We start from the raw sequence: 22,377 nt of genomic DNA on the forward strand, positions 1-22,377 counted from the left end.
TGCAGAGTAGACTCTTCTTCTTCTGACTCTTTCTGGTAGAAGTCGGACTGAAGCTCAGTGAGATTCTCCTGACTTTGCGCCAATGTCGCCTGCAGCTCTGCAGTTCGGGTCCTTTCAGAGCTCAGCAGCTCAGGCATCTCGGCCCTCAGTTTACTCTGCTCCTCTACCTTCTTGACATTGACTTCCGTTACTTTCTGTAACTCTGTCACTTGACCCTTCAGTCTCTTCTGCTTTTCTTCGATGGACTCTGTGGGACCCGCTTGCACCTGGATACTCTCCCAGTCAGCTGTCCTGCTCCCAGACATCTTAGGCAAGCTAATCGGTGTGATCTTTGCTTTGGGTCGGGCCCACTGAGAGCTGACTTCTTCCCCTGTGACTGTACCAAAGTTGCTGGTGGGCACAGTTCCCCTTTGTCCCATGCTGGTGTTGGTGGGAGCAGTGTGAAACCTCGGTGGCCATGGTGTACTGGTGAGGGTTGGAGGCTGAGTAAAGCTGGCAGTGGGTCCATAATTAGGTTGTTGAGGCTGTTGAGGAGGTTGATGAGGGGGACTGGTGCCAGCAATGGTGCCCTGCCTGATAGCTGAGTGGGTGTGAACAGGTGGGGTGGTACTAGCACGAGTTACTGGTCGGGTATGCCCATCTCCCAGTTTGTTATCCCGGCGGCATGACCACTCATCCATCAGTTCCTCCTTTTTAATTTCCAATGTTAAAAGAAGTCTCCACTTTTCTTTCCCATATGGCCGATAGTCTTTCCAAACATAGCGTCTCTGAGTTCTTGGAGTTCCTGATCCAGTCCCTTCCTTCTGGCCTCTTGCTGACACTGCTGTAGCGCACTTTTCCTGCCGAGTACCTCGGCCTGGTCGAAAGCTAAATTGAACCGTGCCACAAGGGTGCTTATTTCTGGCTCAGCATCCTTAAACCACAACATTTCCATTGTCTCATGGTACCTTTGCCCAATGGCGTCCCTCTTTGTCAGAGTGTCTCTTAACTCACAGTTGTCGTCCGTTGAGTCTATTTGTTCCAGTTCTTCGATATATTCACTGCAGGCGCAGACGAAAGTATCATTCTCCAACCCTGCCAACTCTTGCGACAATTTTCCTGTGCCTAGACGACCAGCCTTGAAATTAAGGCAGTTTATACGCGTCGTTAGGCTCCGCTGTGCATTTGATCGCTTCCGTTGTAGGTCTTCCAGGTCTGGCTTGTCGTCTGCCATTTTTGTGTTCTTTGGACTCCGGAATTGGAATTGTTCAAAGGATTTGACTCTCTGGTTCGTTGCCAGTGACTTGGTTCAAAGGATTCAGTTCTTTGCAAACGACACGTCTATGAGTGGCACACGGATGTCAACGCCCCCAACTGTCGACGTGTCAATGTCACAGTCTGTGAGGCTCTTCGCCCAGAAGAGCTCGTTGTTCCTTGTGCAATCCTCACAACCTTATTCACGGCTGCGGCACTTCTTTTAATCCTCTGTGAGGCTCTTCGCCCAGAAGAGCTCTGAATTCCAAGTGCACAACCTTATTCACGGCTGCGTTGGCTCTTCTGTTCCAGCTCTTTAGTAATTCACGACTGATTCGCTTCACCAGCGTCCTGGTGCTCCACGATTGTCGTCCTCCGCTCGGCTGTCCGTACTGCACTGATACGTTGCCAACAACGGTTTTATAACTGTCCAGATTTCTGCTGGCTGGTCTTCCCAGCTCAATGCTCCCTTCTGGAAAGGGTGACCAGAACAAGTACGGCGGGCACAACTCGACTGTCTTTCTGAAGGTTTATTCCACATACATAGTTAAGCAGACGTCAGTTAGCAGTTAGTCAGTTAGAAGTTGGAAGTTAGACAGTACCTTGTTGGTGGTAGAAGTTAGACAGCATCTTTTTAGCTACTAACTACAGTCAGTTAGACAGTCAATCAGGTTATAAAACCGACAAGTCGTACAGGTTCTGATGATAGATCGATTTACAAAGGCGCATACGAAAGCAATACATAACAAAACATGGCTTTGACGATGCACCTTAAAGGCACTTTAAAGGCAACGGTGCTTTGATACCAGTTACAACAATGAACAGATAAATAGAATGAAAGACAAATAGCTTTGCCTGCTAGAAAGTTCTACAGTATAATAATAATAATAATACAAATGTGCCAGAATACTTAACACAACTGTTACACCTTCAACAGCCACTCAATATAAGACACATTGATACTGTAAATAACACCAGGCTTTTGAATGTCCTATACTATCTGAACAGATCATTTCCTCCAATATCTGCTGCAATCACTGAGTGATGCTTCAGGAAATGAACAGGAAGCATCATCCTCAAGAGCTCCTCTTCAGGCTTCCTCCAACTGGAGCACAAGAAATACTCTCTTTTCAGAGAGGTGGAGGGACGAGAGACCCCGGCATGTGAACACTGCAGCCGCACAAGAACATTTGGGAAAGCACATGTGCCAACAGTGTGGGAGCAATCCAGCGGCTGTCCGTTGTCGTGACTGTCGACCACGGCCCTTCTTCTGTGCTGACTGTGATGTCAGCGTGCACGTCAGACATGTCCTCCACAACAGGGATGCAATGACTGCTGGATTCATCCAGCCATTACCTCCAACATCTCTTGTTGTGGATAAGGCCCTTTCCCATTGTGCTAAGTGCTGTTGTGTTACTGTCAAACACATTCAATTCAACATCTTTCGAGTACCTTTTCAGCAACATACTTCATGGCCATGAAGTCTTTTTTTCATTTTCTCATGTAAAGTTTGTGCTCCAGTCATTCCAGAATTCAATGTCATATTACAATGTCAATAGAAATGATCTTAATTCACTTGTGTGATCTTTTACAGTACGGTTTGTACCTGTGGAGACGCCTGACCAGAATTATTAAAGGTCAACCCAGGAAAGGATGTTACTGTGGTCACAATGAATGGTAAGGATATAAAGAACTTTGATCTTATCCTGCTTAAAGATCATCTTTTTTAAAAATCTATTCCAACTCAACAACTCCCACAAGTTTTGTCATTAACACTTTTGTAGGAAATATAATGTATAGCACATTGTAAAAAGAAAGCCAACCCTGATTACATGGCTAAGTTTTACATAACAGTGAATGCAAATGTTTTTCTTTTTTCTAGGGCGACATGATCTCAGCATGCCTGAGTTGAATTGTGAGGCATGCAAAGCCACTTGGACTGCTGGAGTGGACGACCTCATTCGCAGTGACTACTGGCCTGCTACACTTCACTCTGCTACAGTTTATGCAACCCAGATTTTGTTTTCATTTGAAGAAATGAAGATGGTGGCACCAGGATTGTCCTGCCAGGCATTTTTGACAATGTCCGCTTTGGCCGTGTGAGTAATAAAGTTATTGATCCCATAGTGTAGTTCATCTGTTTGTATTGGGGCTGGAAAAGCTTTGTTTGTTGGTTATGCATTTATTCCACATTATTGGCTCTCCATTTCCTTGTTTTGAAATAGACTGGGAAGATCTCTGCAGACAGCTTCCAAAAAAGTTTTTTTGAGTGGGAAGCTGTGCAACATCTGCAAAGAGGAGCCCTTCATCTGTGCTGCGTGCACCCCAAATATGCTTGCAGTTTCCGTGGATGGAAATCGCAAGCATTACCGGTTCAAGAATGCATCTAGGTACTCCAAGATATGTTTAAGATATGAGTCTTTCCAGCTCAATGCTCCCTTCTGGAAAGGGTAACCAGAACAAGTACGGCGGGCACAACTCGACTGTCTTCCTGAAGGTTTATTCCACATACACGATCAAGCAGCAGTCAGTTAGTAGTTAGACAGTTATTAGTTTGAAGTTAATTAGTTAGACAGTATCTTGTTAGGTTGTAAAACCGACAAGTCTTACAGGTTCTGATGATAGATGGATTTACAAAGGCGCATAAGAAGGCAATATATAACAAAACATGGCTTTGTGGATGCACCTTAAAGGCACTTTAAAGGCAACGGTGCTTTGATACCAGTTACAACAATGAACAGATAAATAGAATGAAAGACAAATAGCTTTGCCTGCTAGAAAGTTCTACACCTCCCACTTGGCTTACTGATTCCTAAATCCAAGTAGGCCACGACAACCACAAATTTGCCTTTCTAAATGGCTACATCGCTGGGTACTAACGTATTACACACGATATGAATGAATAACAGATACAAATGACAAATAAAGGTTTCACTGTCCATGAACACATTGTCCTTGCTGACACAGTGGCACCCTTTACCGAAACACACCACCAGCCTCTCGTGGAGGGTGGTGGAGGGGGGCTCTTGATCCTTTTTCTTTCCGAAACACACCACACCCTCTCGTGGAGGATGGCGGAGGGGGGGGGTCTTGATCCTTTTTCTATCCGAAACACAGGGGGGGGTCTTGATCCCTTTTTCTGAAACACACCATCATGTGGTGGGGAATCTATTTCTCTTCCTCCACTGGTAACAGAACCACCAGCCTTCTGACATGTCTGTGAAGGATGGTGGAGGGACAGTTCACCTTCTCTTTGCCTTTCCCACTTTGTCCACTGAAAACCGGGCAACTCTGGCACGTCCTCACTTTCACATCTTGTACTATGCCTTTCACATCAGGATGGGCCTCCACAACTCGACCGAGCCTAAACTGGCCTCTCAGTGCATTCTGGTCAGCCAACCACACTAAGTCTCCCACTGTGACGTTCCTTGCGGGTGCGTGCCACTTCTGTCGAACAAAGAGGCCCGGGCCCGCCAGCTGGCTCCACCGCTTCCAGAACTTGTCGAACTCGATCTGGACCACTCTCAGGCGCGCCACGGGGTAAGTCAGGTATTCGAACCCTCGAGAGTCCCCGCTAGGCCCAGCACGGCCAAGCAGAAGTGAGTTGGGAGTGATGACTCCTACAGTCTCGTCTTGTACCTGGACTCTTGCGCCGATTGGTCTTTCTTTTTCAGTCTTTCTTCTGGTGCCTTGAGGTCTTGATGCAGAGTAGACTCTTCTTCTTCTGACTCTTTCTGGTAGAAGTCAGACTGAAGCTCAGTGAGATTCTCCTGACTTTGCGCCAAGGTCTCCTGCAGCTCATCGGTTTGGGTCTTTTCAGAGCTCAGCTCCCTGCTGAGCTCAGACATCTCGGCCCTCAGTTTACTCTGCTCCTCTACCTTCTTGACATTGACTTCCGTTACTTTCTGTAACTCTGTCACTTGACCCTTCAGTTTCTTCTGCTTCTCTTCTTTAAAGGACTCTGTGGGAGCCGCTTGCACCTGGATACTCTCCCAATCAGCCTTCCTGCCCCTGGAAATCTTAGGCAAGCTTATCGGTGTGATCTTTGCTATGGGTTGGGCCCACTGAGAGCTGTCTTCTCCCCCTGTGACTGTACCAAAGTTGCTGGTGGGCATAGGTTCTCCTTTGTCCCATGCTGGTGTTGGTGGGAGCAGTGTGAAACCTCGGTGGCCGTGGTATACTGGTGAGGGTTGGAGGCTGAGTAAAGCTCAGGCGGCATGCCCACTCATCCAACAGTACCTCCTTTTTAATTTCCAATGTTAAAAGGAGTCTCCACTTTTCTTTACCATATGGCCGATAGTCTTTCCAAACATACACCGTGTCTCTGAGTTCGTGGAGTTCTTGATCCAGTCCCTTCCTTCTGGCCTCTTGCTGACACCACTGTAGTGCACTTTTTCTGCCGAGTACCTCGGCCTGGTCGAAAGCTGAATTGAACCGTGCCACGAGGGTGCTTATATCCGGCTCAGCATCCTTGAACCACAGCATTTCCATAGTCTCACGGTACCTTTGCACAATGGCATCCCTCGTTGCTAGGGCATTGCTCAGTTCACAGTTATCGTCCGTTGGGTCTATCTGTCCCAGTTCTTCAATATATTCATTGCTGGCATCGACGAAAAACCATAATCGCTCTTCAATCCTGTCACCTCTTTCGACAGTTCATCAAGGTGACCAGCGTTAACTTTGAGACGATTAAAACGTGTTGTCAAGCCCCGCTGCACATTCAATAGCCTCCGCTGTAGGCTTTCCAGATCTGGCTTGTCATCTGCCATTTTACTTCTTTGAATTTGAAATTGATTGGAGTTGATTCTCTGGTTTGTTGCCAATGACTCGTTCAAAGGATTCAGTTCTTTGCAAACGACACGTCCACGAATGGCACACGAATGTCCACGCCCCAAGCTGTCGACGTCACAATGTCACAGTCTCTTTGTGAGGCTCTTCGCCAAGAAGAGCTTTGTATTCCTTGTGCAATCTCTTTATTATGCACCAATCAACGTTAGTCTGTAAGATTTTGGAAGCTGTTGTGAACCTTTGTTTAATTTAGATCCGAGGAACAGGCCATTTTTCAAGGCGTCTTCATAGTCAAGGATGAAGACGTTGCCACATTTGTGGACCACATACACAGGACATCCAAACATGTAAAACTGCAGACTATAATTATATATATGTATATATATATATATATATATATATATATATATATATATATATATATATATATATATATATATATATATATATATATATATATATATATATATATACATACACATCACTACAATAACCTCCTACTGAAGGATTTGTAAAGGTGAGTCTTTTGACCATTTTCATCAACCATTTTAGGTCTCTGGGAGAGGTGTTTGTGGAGGGGAGTGGTCAGCAGCTAGAGAGACCTCCCAAAGATCCACCAGCAAGGTAGATGAGGAGGGACTGGAGCTTGTGGTGTGTAGGCATGGTGTTCTGCTGCATGCTCTCAATATGTACAGGGGAGAAATGTTTGCTTATCCCCTGTATTTGCAAGAAAAGCTTGCCAGCAGGCAAATCACTTTCTTCTGTATGGATGTGACCTGCAAGTATTGGCCCTACCTCCAAAAAGTTGCAAAAAGCTGTCCAGAGCTCCAGCCCCTCCTCAGCATGAAGCCGTTCCTGTCTGTATTTCATGCCAAAGCTCATGATTTCAAATGCGAGGTAAGGAAAGATTTACTTAATAGAATCACTTAATCTGCACATGAATGTCCTCATGTTTTCAGTGTTTTTTTTTTGTATTTTAACCAGGTCAAATGGAGTGGGGCATATCAGGAAGGGGCTGGCCTAACACTAGGCGAGGAGGTTGAGCAGTGCAATGCCTTCCTCTCTAGGATTGCAGTGACCACAAAGCACATGTCAAAAGCTGGTGAGATGACCACATACTGCACTAGTTAGATGGTATGTATAATAAGAAATGGGTATAATGGTTACATTATATATGTTCTGTGTTTGTAGGACGCACAGACATGCTGACTCTCTTGGCCATGCGCTGGAATCAGCAAAAGTTCGACAATTTGGTCACCTCACTGTCTCACAGATATCACAAGGTAATGACATCAGTATTTTTCTTTTTTTCTTTAAATGTTCAATATTCTGTGTTAGCAGTATTTAAAGCCATGGGCTGAACATGTGTTTCTTATTTATTGTTATCTCTGATTGTGTCAATGTAGACCATACAATCTCTACAAAGCAAGGAACAGAATGTTGAGTCCATGAAAGCTCAGTTGGCAGTGACAGAGAGCCATTTGGAAGACTGGGTCAGTGATGTCAAAGAGTGGGCAGAAGGTGGGAAAATGATTACTGCCAATACTTTTATCCATGAATAATAATATGAAGCTTAGTTGTCTTAGAATAATAAATAACACCCTATTGGTACATTTTTATTTCCAAATATGAGTACAAATTAATGACAAGTACAGTGTTGCTTACTTTGTAAGTGATTTAAAGGAAAGTGCAATCTATGTCTTCTCAGCAACAACAAACACAAGCACAAATGATGTGGATGCCTTGGCCAGTAGAATCGAGGTGCTGGTGACCAGTATAAAGAGACGCTCACAGCGTCTTTATAAAGATACTGACGGCAACAAAGGTCGTGCCAGGATCCGCCGCAAAATCAGGGAGGAGAAGGGGATCCTGACCTCTGTTGTGGAGAAATACAACAAAATAGTTCCAAGCACAGAAAGTCTTTGCATGGAAACCATTGTGTCTGGCGAGACAGCTTGGCCATGGCAGCTACCACACAGTGGTATGACACACAAACACAGAACCAGTACCCTCAAATGAGGATCTGTTACCCTACAGGACTTTAGACATTCTTTGACAGAGTACATATAACTAACTTCATGATATTGTCTATGTACAGTGCCTTGAGATAATGTATGTTGTGAATAAAATTGAATTCACTTCAAATCTTTGTAAAAAGAAATGCATTTGAGACTCTGTTGATCTAAGGACAAAGAGAAAGGCGTTTGACATCATCATGGCAGTAAGGAGACTGGAGGAGGAGAAGAATATTCTTGTTCTGGAGATGGACCACCACTGGAAATGGCTTTCAACTCGTGCAAAGACCTCGCAAGAGTTGTCCAGTCTACTTTCTAGTGAGACAGTGAAAAGTATGTCATTAAATAACAAAACAATGACTGCTGATAAACTAATATAGGTTTTATCTCATTTTTTTCTATCTTTAAGATTGGCCATGTGGCTTTAGTGAAGAGGGGTTGAAAGGTCTGCAGAGCATCATCCTGAGAAAGCAGCAGAACATCAGAGAGAAGAAGATGCAAGCTAGAGACTGCTACCTGCGACTTTTGTCTGGAGAGACTGCAGAGAACATGAGCTTCTTGCACAAGCCGGATGATTGTGACAGTGACTCGGACAGTTCTGATGATGCACTGTAATTGTACCCGTTACCGCTGCTCCACTTTCTTGTGCCAGTGGAATTACAAATGCTACTGTAGGTTGGTCACGTGATGCCCTCTGGCCCAAAAATACTTCTTACCATTGCAACAAAACAAATGAGCCATGGTAGCATGGTTTCCAGCAGGAGTGTTTTAGAAAAAACGGACAAAATCTCCTTCATTTCTAGTATTACTATAAGTAGTATTATTATTTTTATATAGACAGCAGATATGAGAGGACAGGGAAGACTGTTTACAAAGTATCAGGGGATGCAGCTCATATAGGTTAAATCAATAAATAATAATAATAAATAGAATAAAAGATTCTATAAAATACACCATGGCTACTCACTTCCTGCAAAATTCACCAAGAACAATCTGTTTGAAGCAAATATTCTCTGGTCCAGCCTTAGCTAAAAATACACAAAGACGGAATCCATTGGCACGTTGAACCATGCGTGGTTCACTAACCAGCCCGTTTGTAACTGGTATCCTACCGACAAAGTTACCTGCACTTCATGTGCTTAACAGAGTTTAGCAGTTTAGATAACATACTGTCCAGCTGTTGTGACTTAATGAACCACTGTTACGACCCCAGGGTTGTGACTGCTTCTTCCCTGTGTGTATGTGTCTGCGTGTGAGATGGGTTGCAGGTGTGCATGGCCTATGTGGGTGAGTCTAGGGTGGATCCTGGGAGCTGATTGGTCCTGCACAGGAAGGACTCTGAATAAGAGGCCTGATCATCCCAGCTGCAGCGGACTTCCTCAAAGCACTCACAGCAAGACTGCCAGCAGACATTTTGTACTTGATTTTAATAAACTGGTTAAAATGCTTTGTTTGACTTGTTGCTGGTGCTTTCTTGGGAGTTGACAAGGGGAGTGTCATTATTTGATGTTGTGATCAGGTTTTCTCCTAGGCCTGGTCGTAACAACCACAGATACTTGTTTATGTTCTCTTTTGAATGAGTATAGGGGAACTCATCCTGTATATAATGTATATACATACATGGAAACAAGCATATACTGTAATCATGTACATTCAATATATATTTCCTTTGCACCATTTGGATTATTTATAACTTAAAGAAATACTTGACTTATAGATATTTGATCATATTGTTGCTATATGTATTTTGAGTTGTACACCATTATCTGTATCATGTTTTCTTTTGTATGTAATTAACATTGATCAAATGATTACAAGTCCATTGTACTAACGTGTATTACTGGAACATGTTTTTATATTTACTTGATTCAGTTAAAGTTTGATAGTGATGTTTGGTATCAATTGTCCTTCATGTAGGTCATCACTTTCATTCAAACACATTTTAATGTACCTGTATTTATTCAAGAGGAAGGACGATAAACTTCAACTTTTCAAATACCCTGAGTCATATATTCTTTGAAATATGCCATGAAATGAGACATTTCACATTTTACAATCACAGTTGATAAAACACCTTCTGTTACAGTTTTTCTTGATTGCTAAGACACATTTCTTGAAAGCTGCTCTCTCTTTTCTCTAAACTGTGAACACAAAACCCAATTTTCAAGCTACATTCACAAAACCTCAGACTCTTCTTTCAAAACCAAACTTTCACCTCAAAACAGTTCAATCTGTGCTCAAATCTGAACTTTGTTGTCAAATCTTGCCCCGAGTCAATCAAAATTAAAAACACTACTGAACAGTCACTCAACACTATGTAGAAAAATAGAAAACACAATGCTCAGGACATGAAGCTGGAGAAATAAATGTTTATTGTTCACTGTAGGCTAAATGCATGTTGCAAAACAAAACACCTGTGCATTTAGAATATAGATTATATAATAGCACAGAAATCTTTACACGTAGCACTTGTAAAACAAACAGAAATCTTATGCATTTGTCACTTGTCTACAGTAAGCCCATGTAAAAATAAAGTACACAAATATACAAATAAGTGCATTACTCAGCCACATCATCATGTCTCCGTACTGGGTCAGGCCACAGGACTTCATCCACATCACAGGCCACATGTTGTCTGGCCAGGCAACGGGGTAAAAACCTCTGGCATGCTGTATCCAGGCTGTTTCATGCACAGTCTGACACGATCAACAGTAGAGAGGCTGACACTGTTGATACCCTCAACATTTACATGGTCCTCAATGATCTTCTGCTGAATTTCACTCAGTTTAATGGCGTTGTTCTCACGGACCATATCAACAATTAGGGTCTCTTGGTGTGGGGAGAACATACCTGTCCTCCCACCCCCATGTGGCAGTCTTTCAATTCTACAACAAGAGAACATGCAGTTACAAAAGATATACATGGAATACTAGGCCTACAAACAGTTAGACCAACCCTCCATTACAATACTACAGTACATTGGTACAGTGATGTACAGAAACATGTACTTACTTACGGTATACTGTGGTACAGTATATAGTATGTCATACAGTAATTGCTGTCAACATTTACAGACTGTACTATAATGTCAAAAAAGGTAATTACCTGTTCTCTTCTCTAAATCTTGGGATTATGGTGGACACAGTGAATCTACTGATGTTTGGTTGTAGCCTTTGTCCGGCCTCCCTCATGCTCATACCATGGACAAGAACATGGTCAATCACAGTCGCTCTGATTTCATCAGATATCTTCACTGACCTCCTCGACCTCCTCTCACACAAACTCTTCCTCTCAGATTTCTATCCATCATAGGGCCTCACAAACCAGTGCTCTCTGAACTGGCTCATATGTTCCCTCACATCATCAGCCACAAGTGTGATCAGTTTTGAGTTGTTGTCTTCACGTGGTGACACTTGTGCTTTAACTGTGTTTGACTTGTGTCACCTGTGCTCACCATTATGCAGCACAGGTGCATCACAATGAAAATGTGTTGGCAAGTTGTGTCTAAACAGGTGAAAAGTGCTTATGGTTTTGACAAAAGACTGATTGATTCAATCAGTGGGTTCAGGCAACTGAGCATTTGGTTCAGACAATAGGGTTTAGTGTTTTAACTATTGAGAAAAACTGTAACAGAGATATATGTATGTCTGTCTGTCTGTCTATATATGTATCAATGTATTTGTCTGTCTGCCTGTCTGTTTGTCGTCCTGGGGCTACATAGGCTATTCTTATTGTTGTACAATGGCATTTCTTCTTTAATCACGAGTCAATTGAAACAAAATATTTAAATAATTGTATATGAATTGCTCTCATGTGAAAATAGTAATATTAACAATAATAATAATAATCCATCCATCCATCATCTACCGCTCTATCCTCCACCAGAGGGTCGCGGGGGGTGCTGTGCCGATCTCAGCTACATGGGGCGATAGGCGGGGTACACCCTGGACAGTTGGCCAGTCCATCACAGGGCCACACACATATAGAGACAAACAACCATTCACTCTCACACTCATACCTATCTATGGTCAATTTAGGGTGTCCAATTGACCTAATCCCCATATTGTATGTCTTTGGACTGTGGGAGGAACCAGGAGAACCCGGAGAGAACCCACGCACACACGCACACACTGGGAGAACATGCAAACTCCATGCAGAAAGGCCCTTGTTCCAACCGGGGCTCGACCACTACGCCAACAACCGTGTGGCCCTACAATAATAATAACAGTAATAATAATTATGATAATAATAATAATAATAATAACAATAATAGTAATAACTGAAATACCAACAATAATAGGCGTGTCATATGTGCATATATAACCAAATCTTTTGGGGGAGCAAATGCTAATGTAGGTTAAATGCTTGCATTGGCTAATAAAACAGACTTTTATTTCTACATCCTTTATTTTGGTCACTATTTACATTAAAACTAAACAAAAAAAGAAATAAACACAGATCTTTATTTTATATATGGCCCTCAAAGTGCTGCCTGAAACTAGGTCTGGGATGGCCTGTGTCCATGAAATGAGAAAATCCAAATGTTGTCTCAAAGCTAAACCAAATACATCATTGGAAAGATCTCAGCCTGGTGAGTAACATGTATCATTATGAAGACTCTACATGGCTCCGACATTGAATGAATGACCTTTGAACCTTGGCCTTGTTGTATGTTTGAAGGGTTATAATTCAGCAACCAAAGTGGCTACAGACATGGAACCAACTGTTATAGAGAGCGCTTGACCTTAGCTATCATGTGAATATAGTCCATCTATACAATTTTGGTCAAATATGGTTGAAATTTATTTGAACCAAATCTGATTACACACACATTTTAACTATCCCCTTCAACTCATTTGTGTACTCTCAATTCATTATTTGCATCTCTCAATTCTATGGAAAAGACTATTTTTGAAAGAAAACTACAATTCCCTAGGGGCGGGCCATACAGCTTGTTGCATACCATCACCACAATTGTAGTTTATCCAGTTGACATCAAAATAGCGTTGTAAAAACGCATTTACCAAATGTATCAAAGATGTGTAGTACAGCCAAATTACAAATGACTATAACTGCGTCATTTGTTCTATTTAAGATGGTTTAGCAAGTATTCTTGAAATATCCTTTTAGGTAGCCTAGCTAAGTTGGACTTCCGGTTTGCAACTAGAGTTTTAATCGCAAAAAGCATCTAGTGATGTATATCTTGTACAGTCAAACCAGCAATTACTCTGCTTATACATGAAATATGCTACGTTAAAAAAGTGGACATGTGCACAAAATCTAAATCTTGATCAGTTTAAAATAAATTCAATCTGTGGCTAAGGATCATGGGTAATGTAGTAGTCAAAAACACCGTCGTGGAGTTCTCAAGGACACTTTGGTGTTTTGAAGTTGAGGATATCATTAAAAGAAAAACTTCAAATGGGAATTGGCAGTAAGGAAAATACAGCCGGGCGTAGTGTAGTGAGAGTATGACAGCGTTTGGATCCGGAAATTGTATTTTGAAAGGGTGTTACGTCAGAATTAAAAACCGGATTGATAAGTATAAGTATAGCTTACAGTATTTTCATGGTTGAATTCAATATGTACATGATACATTAACCCTTATGACAAACATATAATAATCAACACATTGCTATATTTTTAGATATTTGACACTTATTATCATTGTTCATTTATTTGAAACTATATATTTCTTCATTCCTATGTTATGCTTATATAGCTATATACCTATATATGTATATTTATTATTCTTTTATATGTATTATTTGAACACTCTAATCTTATTTGGATATGAAAGCCTATTATTGGCTGATTGTCTGTTTGTTCCTAATCTTTCTTTATTGTATTTTCTAAATAGTTTATCATCACTTGCTATATTTGTGGAGCAATTCCAATAATCTAGCTCGTTAAGTAATGTATGAATCTACTGTTTGTGGATTTTGACTCTCAGTGTGAAATAAATAGGCTACATGCATGCATACAAACTATGACAACCTCAGTTAATGACAAATACAAAACGTGCTTAATGTGTGTCAACTGTCTGGAAGAAACACAAACATATACTGGGTACATGCACTGTGCCAACACTTAACTGAAGTTCAGCAAGCCTAAACACTCAATAGCCCTAGTGTGCTGGTACTTGAAGTATAAGAATGATGACTTTCTTACATGTTGAGCTTAATAAATGATTGATGTTTACCAGATGTCATTTAACATGGTTGATAGAACACAAGATCCATGAACACATTCCTTCAATAAACACAAAAGACACGTGTTGCAGCACAGTATTTGATTTGAGCTCAGTGTCAGTCATTTCTGTCGATTGTCTCTTTTCCCCTGCTGTGAGTAGAGCCCAACCAGTTAGGTTCAGCTAACTGAACCAGAAGGAGGAGGAGACTCAGGGGTGGCAGTGTGGTGTTGTTGTGCAAATGTGTTTGCAGGCTCCCATGTGTCATCCCAGGTTTTGCCACTGCAAAGTATCAGAACACAACAAGTTGTTATCAGACAGTGCAAACTTTAAGATCATGTTTAAACAAAGCAAAACAAAACACTCAAATGAATGGATTTCATTCATGATTAAGAGTGTTTTCATTTACAGACATTCAGTTTGTTGAAGTGGCTCAATGTAACTGAAGAGGAAATTGAAAAAGTCAACTTTTTCAGGGTCAGGGTCAAAAGGTCGGTTATGTGGTCTAATAAGGAGCTATGACATGAACACTTGAAGAAACAGAGTGAGTTTCAACATTTGAGTATTCTGTATTCTTGATGAGATTGAAAGAAAAACACCTTGGCCTGTAACACACAGACACATGACTTTTGTGCAATGTTTTTTTATTATGCTCTGCGTAAAAAAAAAGAAAAACACTAGAAAAGGTTTGAGGCTGTTTCAGAAAGCAGGAAACTCTGAGCCTAACAGCTAAAATACATGGGAAATGGATGTGGGACGTGTACATATGCAGGATGCAATGGGTTTGTTTGACCTGCTACAGTCAGTGGCCTGTGGTTGCTGCCAGCTTCAATGTGTGCATGTTGAGTTGAGCTAAGTCATAATGAAGTTTGTTCTGAAGGTTTTAGAAGCTTGGCTACTTCACTTGCCTTCTGGTACAATGAGGTATTTATCTTCATCATTTGAAACAGATTGTACTTGTTTTCTACACTGTTTGATGTCGGAGGGCTGCATAGCTGCACGTCGAGAAGAAAAAGACATGAGCTGTGGAAACATTCAGTAGGGTCGTGGCTCCAAAAGCCATGTAACACTTTCAATTAGATACTGTATAATCGGGCATGCTGCAGCAGCCATGTCACACCACATGCACCCCATGTATTTTCTCTCTCTCAAGTTGTCGGATTCAGGACTGAAACTCTGAGTTGGTTGAACCTGACGGAATTCATGTTCATGGTTGTTACGTCCCCGTTACAGCCCACGTGACAATGGTAAACAAAAAAAGCCTTCAGAAATGGATCTCTGATACTACCATTCTAATGCATGTATATGCAGATTGAGAAGATTTCTCTGTAAATAAAACAGTTACATTGGTCAAAAGTATCAATAACTTCACAATAAAGTTTGATTCTGTGTTCCATTAGTTAATCATGGAACATACTTACATTTCCTTGAATCAAGATTTGCTATTCACAGTCTATTTAAGAGAGTCATTGTTTCTTCTTCACTCAGAAATATTAACATATAGGCTTATCACAAATATGATTTGGATTGTATTTTTTCTTCATTGTATAAATTCTATTCTGGCGAACAGTGGGAACATTTACATCCTGAGTGAAAGAAACAAATAGTTAGTAACGCTTCACACCCATTTAGAATTTTAAAACTGAGATCTTACATTATATACACAATAAACATTGTAGTGGAACTTATAAAAAAAAGCACATGCATTATGCTGAGTTGAGAAATATAATCAAGAGATGGAATCAATGTTTTTATGGACTGAATCAATCAGGAAACAGCTTATGTGATACACAGAGAAACCAATGGTTTGTTGAAGAAAACCTGCCGGCCATCAGGTTCTGTTCACAGAGTCATGTAGTTTAAGGTAACTCTCCTTCTGGAAATGGAAATGGAGTTCCCTAAAATTCCCACTGCTATTCCTAAGTCTTCTCCTCTTCCTCATCTTTCTTACTGCTTCTTCCTGCCCTTTTATCCTTCATGTATTCTAATATCGCTGCTGACACTGCTCTCATCCTCACTGCAAAATGCTGCTGGAATAGGTTCCTACAACCTATCTACCCCAGGCACTACACCTCTTTTCCCCACAATTGTGAGGATAGCTCTCAGCTACCATGGGCTCACCAAGTTCAAACAGGAGGTGCAGCAAATACATGACACATGTGCTACTTTTGTTATGGTCCTACAAACATGCTGCAACACTTTCTTGGACTCTTCATGAAACAGTAGTGGAGATAGAACAATTGTGTATGAAGTCTTAGCACATAGAGCAAGGCAACCAGCACACTTTCACTTCTTCTTTCCCCTACACTCACACACAGATAAGGAACAATCATTTGAGCTGTTCATACAACCACTGGATAGTTGTATCTTTGAAAGGCAAGAATGACTCACTGAGACAAACAAGAAACCAAATGAAGAATATAGAAAATGAACATGCTATAAAATCTTACCTCATGTATCCTTCTCCCAGAAATTGAGCCAAACTGGAATATTTTCTGTCTACTACATTTTCGACAACCTAATATGAGGAAAAGAGAAGAAAAGTTTATGAAGCCATGAATGCAATGCTTTGTAGCTTCATCAAATATCAAAGTACTGACTTTTTAGTCAAGAAGTGGATTTATGTTAGGTGATCTGTATTCTGTTTTGTCCTTTGTTTTCGCCACACTGCAAGATGAACCGCACTGGGTTTTCATAGGACTGAAGTCACATTGTCAAAACTCTTCATAAACTTAATGTTTACTGTTTTCATAACTGTTAAAACATATTCAAAACACTTAGAGTTCTTGAATTTCTGCACTAACCATGTTGAAATATATATATGTAGAAAATATCTTAGTATAAATGAATCCAAGATAAAATGAAATAATCATTCCAAACAGCTGCCAAATCCAGGAGAGAGGAAGGACTAGAAGCGTCACATTCCTGTACAGTATAAATCATTATACTACACGTGTTGCTTTGTTGTGTAATTATTATAGTTGCAGCCCTGGAATTTCATCAACTTGTTTTTGCTTTCAAAAGTACTGTAAATGACTTGACACAGAGATATAGACAAAGGAAATGGAAGCAAATGAAATAATATTCTTAACGTGTAACAAATAGTTAGTTGATCCTACGTGTCAAAAACTGAGATCATACATTATATACACAATAAACATTGTAGTGTACTTGTACATGCATTATGCTGGGCTTTTGCTGGACAATGAATGCGCTTCCATGCCAATTCTTTGATGGACTGAATCAATGAGGAAACGGCTTATGTGATACACAGAGAAAGTAAAACATTTGTTTTCCTTTGCTTGGTGCGTACCTTTACTCAATTTCTGCTAGTTGTTACAATGTGTTACGTGTGACAGAGTGTGTTTTCTGGCTGAGAATTGTTGCCAGTGTTTTGGTCCAACAAGCTGATTTTGACGCATGAAATGTTTTGCTGGTTTGAGAGGTGAGATTAACTGTTTGGACAAGATGCATTTTGGTAATGCGACTGCATGTGGCTTCACTACTGATCACTGCAAGTTAGCAAAGACAAGTCAGAAATCAACATTAATCATGTCTCTGGTTAATGTTAATGTAAACTGTGGCCGCTTCAGAGTGCCAACCAACACTCAGGTCATTAAATATAGAAGAATAGAATATTGTGTACTGGATCCTGATTCAATGACCCGAATGAAGCCTGGCTTTTCCAACCAATAATTGCCCAAAGTCAAATGAGTCTGGGAGCCAATTTATTAATGCATGCAAAACAAAACTTACCCTTTTTCTTCTTAAGCCCCTCCTTTTTTAACTGGGAGTCATTTCCTCTCTTCCTCTTCTTCATTGCTGCAACAGTGGTAGAGGTAGAAGAAGAAGAAGAAGAGAGAGACGGACAAGGGACAAGGTTCAGGACAAATACAGTCTCCTAGGTGTGGTCACGTTGCTCCATGGCGAGGCTGCTGTGCTGCTCCTCGTCCTGGCTGTGGCCCATACCCTCGACGGGGCTGTCACCCTGCTCCATGGTGGGGTTATCAGGCTCTGCTGATGGGTCAGTGTTGGGCTGCGGTTCTGTTGAGGTCATTCAAATATATTTTTCAATTCTTCTCAAATGAAAACTCAAATATATGTTTCAAACAAAGGCATTCTGAACAAAAAATCTTGCTCTTACCCTTAGTCAAAAGAAATTCATAAGCCCTCCTCATCTTCTCCAAGAAGTTTTTGGTGGTAGATGTGAGGGGCAAATGGGTTATTATGTCAGCTACCCACTTGTTAGAGGCCTTCTTGTCTTTTTTTCCCATAAATAAAATGGGCTTGTAGCCTATGGCCTCAAGTTTTCGCACCTGAAATAAAAAGTAACCAGTTGGCACACATTAGTTAAACCCATAGCATGATTGGACACTTTAGTACTGTAGCAAGCATTTAATGGCAGTTAATGGAGTACAGTGGAAGAAAAGGAGCCGCGACTTGTTTGATTTAGATCAAATGAATAAAAATGAGCCTTTTCACTTACTGCAATACGGGCTGAATCAATAATGCGGCCAACATTCCGGTTTGGGACGATACCTTGACCCCACTTGCTGTCCAATGATGCTGTCTTTTCCTTCAACTTCTTCTTCATTGACAGGCTCACATAACACATGCTGCAAGTTTTGAGGCTTGCAGCATTGAGTGTCTGGCAAGATGGACAGGGCCTGAACTTTGGACGTGTCATGACACACACTGATATAAACAAAAACAAGACAGATAACAAGATATTTTTTTACAGACAAGAACTTAATACTGACAGAAAGATACACAAACAGCAACAGAAAGACTGACAAGTACAACACAGCACGGGCAGGATAACAAGACAGACAGACGTGGCTCTAAAAAGTGCCTTTGGTTTGCGTTTTAGAAACGATGCTTCAAGGAGGGACAAATGGAAGAAGACAATTGAAGGACCTGTTGGAGAGAAAACACTTTGAACCAACTATTCAGAATTGAACAGCCTAGATTTGACATCTGTGTTCTCCTCATCAGAACGTTGACATCATACTTAAGACTACCAACATACTGACCGTTCACACTACTCATTTCAATTCAATTCAATTCAAATGGGCTTCATAGGCATGCAGGTTTAAATAACAATGAATCACTACTCTCCCTCTCCATTTATGATATGCTGGACTGCTAAGTTATAAAGCAATTATGTATAGCCTATATTCTATTCTATTTACATTGTACTATTTTACTATGACTGTGCCCAGAATGATTCCATTGTGCTAGGGACCACAATGGAAATGAGCCTATGGGCTTTATTGTGTCATCCCTGACTATTTTGTATTTGAATCTATGACACACAGAGTGCTTGATTCATACTATATCAATAATGGGCAAATCAAATCAATCAATCCAAACTTTGACCCAGTAAGCCAGTGTACAAATGGTTCAGACAGTTTCATGTCAGTCTTCTACAGCCCTTCAAATGAAGTGGTGGGCCTACGTATATAACATAAAGTTGAATTGAGCACGGAAAAAGCATCATGTGCTAACTACTGGCTTACAGCATCACGTGTTAGCTAACCCTACGTGCATTTGGTGCAGCAAGTTATACCTCAATGTCTTAAATAGTTACTGTACATCAAATGATTACCCTGCTCTCCTAAAGATGCTAACAAAAACTTATTTTCTTGACCTGACACATTTTAAGGCGTACATTTAAGGATTTTATCTCGATATGTCACCTGTCTAATTAATTTATCAGTGTACTTACCGAGGGGGAAAACAGCAATGGGACGCTGCATCTGGGTTGCCAGGTCTAAGACAGAATCAGCCCGAAATCTACAAGATCCATGTGTGAATGTGCTGATCTGAAGTTAGTTTGGTAGGATTTAGGAATAAATTAAGTATATCACTTAACATATGGGTTTCTATATATTCCCCATATAATGTGAATGCAAAAATAGGTCTACCCCAGCCAGCAGACAAAGACTTCAACCCGCGGGACTTCAATTCCGTAGGAATAGCGCGGACATGGCAACGCCGTCTCATCGCATACAATTACGTCACACACTTCTGATTTAGAAAAAAGTACACTTTTCCCAATAAAAATAATAATCTTTACTTTTGCATCATTCTTTAAAAATACTATGGCTCGTGTTGTGATAAGAACTGCTTGCGAATCCCTGCTGTGACTGCAGATTTCCACAAAAGTGGGCCAAAATACGTTTCTTGAGTATTAAATAATCTCTGTAATCGCGATTACAAACCTCAGAGACAGAGAAATAAAAAGCATTTGAGCCTATTATTTGCTGTAATATTGCCTAATTGTTGTATGGCCTAACACAATACTCAAATCATATAATTTATTGTAACCAATCAATCAATCAATCGATCAGCAATATTGCCCCGTATTCATCAGCACACAACGGACTGCGGTCTCCCCGACTCGGTCCCGTGGCGTCATATGCAGATGTTATGGGAGCTCTATAGAAGTCAACCTGACTACCCCAAGCGTTGAAAATTGACGCTAAAGGGGTACCCAGTACGTTAAGAACTGACGTGAGGGGACACTGCCCGATCGTCACGCATGGGACGACTTGGGAGTGAGACCGTGTTGGTCCTGAAGACAGAGACGTCCATCCCCAATTACACAGTGCGACCACCTGGAGAGCTTCTTGATCCAGGAGAGAGCCTTGACCTGTCTGCTGCAAACAGAGAACCACTCTCATACACAAGTCCAACGCTGATGTGTCTGCCATGGTTGTCAACCTCCTCTGCAAGGGCTCTGCAAAGCTCTTGGTTTAGAAGAACAAGCTGAAGCTATTATACACCTCATCCAAGTCCAAAGGCCACAAAGCTACAGCATAGCTACTGTCAGAGTGGGAACAATGATGCATGTGTGCTGCAGGTAAAGGGTTTTCTAGTCTTCTAGTCTAGATGACCACTCAAACCCCATCACACACACTTTCATACAGCACATCTATGTGCAGCACATTTTTCTATCTGCCAGCACAGACGGCAGAAGCAGGAATCGAACCCCCAACCCTTACGTTGAAAGACGACTGGCTCTACCACTGAGCTACAACACCTCTGGACCTGTGGTCCGATACAAACCACTAGAATGAAGAAGTGTTCTAGAACAGCAAAGTGTCTAAAAGAGCCTCAGTGACAGCAGGTGGTCACATGTCAGCCAAAGAGAATCAGAACAGCCAAAGTCACTGAGATGGAAAACACGACGAGACACGACAGGTTGAGACAGCACAGGCTGCAGTTAGCTGTGGAGACCACCTGCTGATCTAAGTCACTGAGGAAATGCTTTATGAAGAGTCTGCAGTGTCTGCCTGTGACCACAGTGACATTGGATGTTATCCCTACAGATGCAAACCAGGGTCAAGGATGATATCCCTGTTCAGGAGGCTCATTCGTCTGTACAGGAAATAAAAAAGTACACACAGGAGTTGTTGATGAGAGGATGGATCGTAAAGTCTCAGTCCCCGTACGCCGCACCTGTGTGAGAGAAAAAAAGGACCCTAGTCATTACGTCTTTGTATCAACGACCAACAAACACCCTCTCCCTCGCATGCAGGACTGGCTTCACTCACTTCTCTCTTAGATCAGGGCAAAGCCTACCATCAAGGCTTCACTGCTCAGGGTTCCAGGCGCCCCGTGGGTCTGTATGAATGGATCAGAACGCCCTGTGACACACTGAGGGATGACCTGCAGGCATATTGCAAGTATTCTGTTTATTGACTTTGCACAGAAGATTTATGTCGTCGCTTCATAAAAACTGTGAAGAATATTGAAGCTGCACTGGTTTATGGAAAATGTTCATTGGTAATGTGCTTTATGCTGTTTAATGGTACAATGTTATTGTGTTTCTAACCAGAGGCTTTTGCACTGAAAATGTTTGAATGTGATGAGTGTAATCATTACAGACTTTACTGTAAATGCAGTAAACCTCATACTCTGATGTGATAGAGTGTACATTAGAAATGGGACGTGTTTATGACTGAAACAGGAACTGACACTCGGGAAAACGTTATGTTATTTTTCTATGTGACCCATTAAAAATGCAAACACATAATAAGTTGAAAATAGAAAGAAATTGGACAGTGCAGTGTGGTTTTTATTATTATTTATTTAACCTTTATTTCTCATTGAGACACAGGCTCTCATTTCCAAGAGACAACTGTC

At 41.3% G+C, this 22,377-nt stretch overlaps 1 protein-coding gene and 1 long non-coding RNA gene across 3 annotated transcripts; one reads left to right on the forward strand and one right to left on the reverse strand.

The window, feature by feature from the left end:
• Positions 1–6,705: 6,705 nt before the first annotated feature.
• On the forward strand, positions 6,706–10,005 carry LOC122764146. 2 transcript variants are annotated; one of them, XM_044018473.1, is made up of 7 exons: positions 6,706–6,918; positions 7,006–7,123; positions 7,213–7,304; positions 7,428–7,542; positions 7,730–8,002; positions 8,209–8,369; positions 8,446–10,005. In XM_044018473.1, the coding sequence occupies exons 1-6, from the start codon at positions 6,709–6,711 to the stop codon at positions 8,244–8,246; spliced, it is 846 nt and encodes a 281-aa protein (XP_043874408.1). In that variant the 5' UTR covers positions 6,706–6,708; the 3' UTR covers positions 8,247–8,369; positions 8,446–10,005. The 2 variants fall into 2 exon arrangements, with proteins under 2 accessions (XP_043874408.1, XP_043874407.1); XM_044018472.1 differs by having other exon boundaries at positions 8,209–8,354.
• Positions 10,006–14,273: 4,268 nt separating this feature from the next.
• On the reverse strand, positions 14,274–18,013 carry LOC122764144. Its single transcript, XR_006359552.1, has 3 exons — positions 17,983–18,013; positions 16,677–16,744; positions 14,274–14,508 (listed from the first exon to the last, which is right to left on the reverse strand). It is a non-coding gene; the product is annotated as an uncharacterized LOC122764144 (long non-coding RNA).
• Positions 18,014–22,377: the final 4,364 nt, after the last annotated feature.

The sequence above is a fragment of the Solea senegalensis genome, unplaced genomic scaffold (genome assembly GCF_019176455.1).
Source record: "Solea senegalensis isolate Sse05_10M unplaced genomic scaffold, IFAPA_SoseM_1 scf7180000017252, whole genome shotgun sequence".
NCBI classification, from domain to species: Eukaryota; Metazoa; Chordata; class Actinopteri; order Pleuronectiformes; family Soleidae; genus Solea; species Solea senegalensis.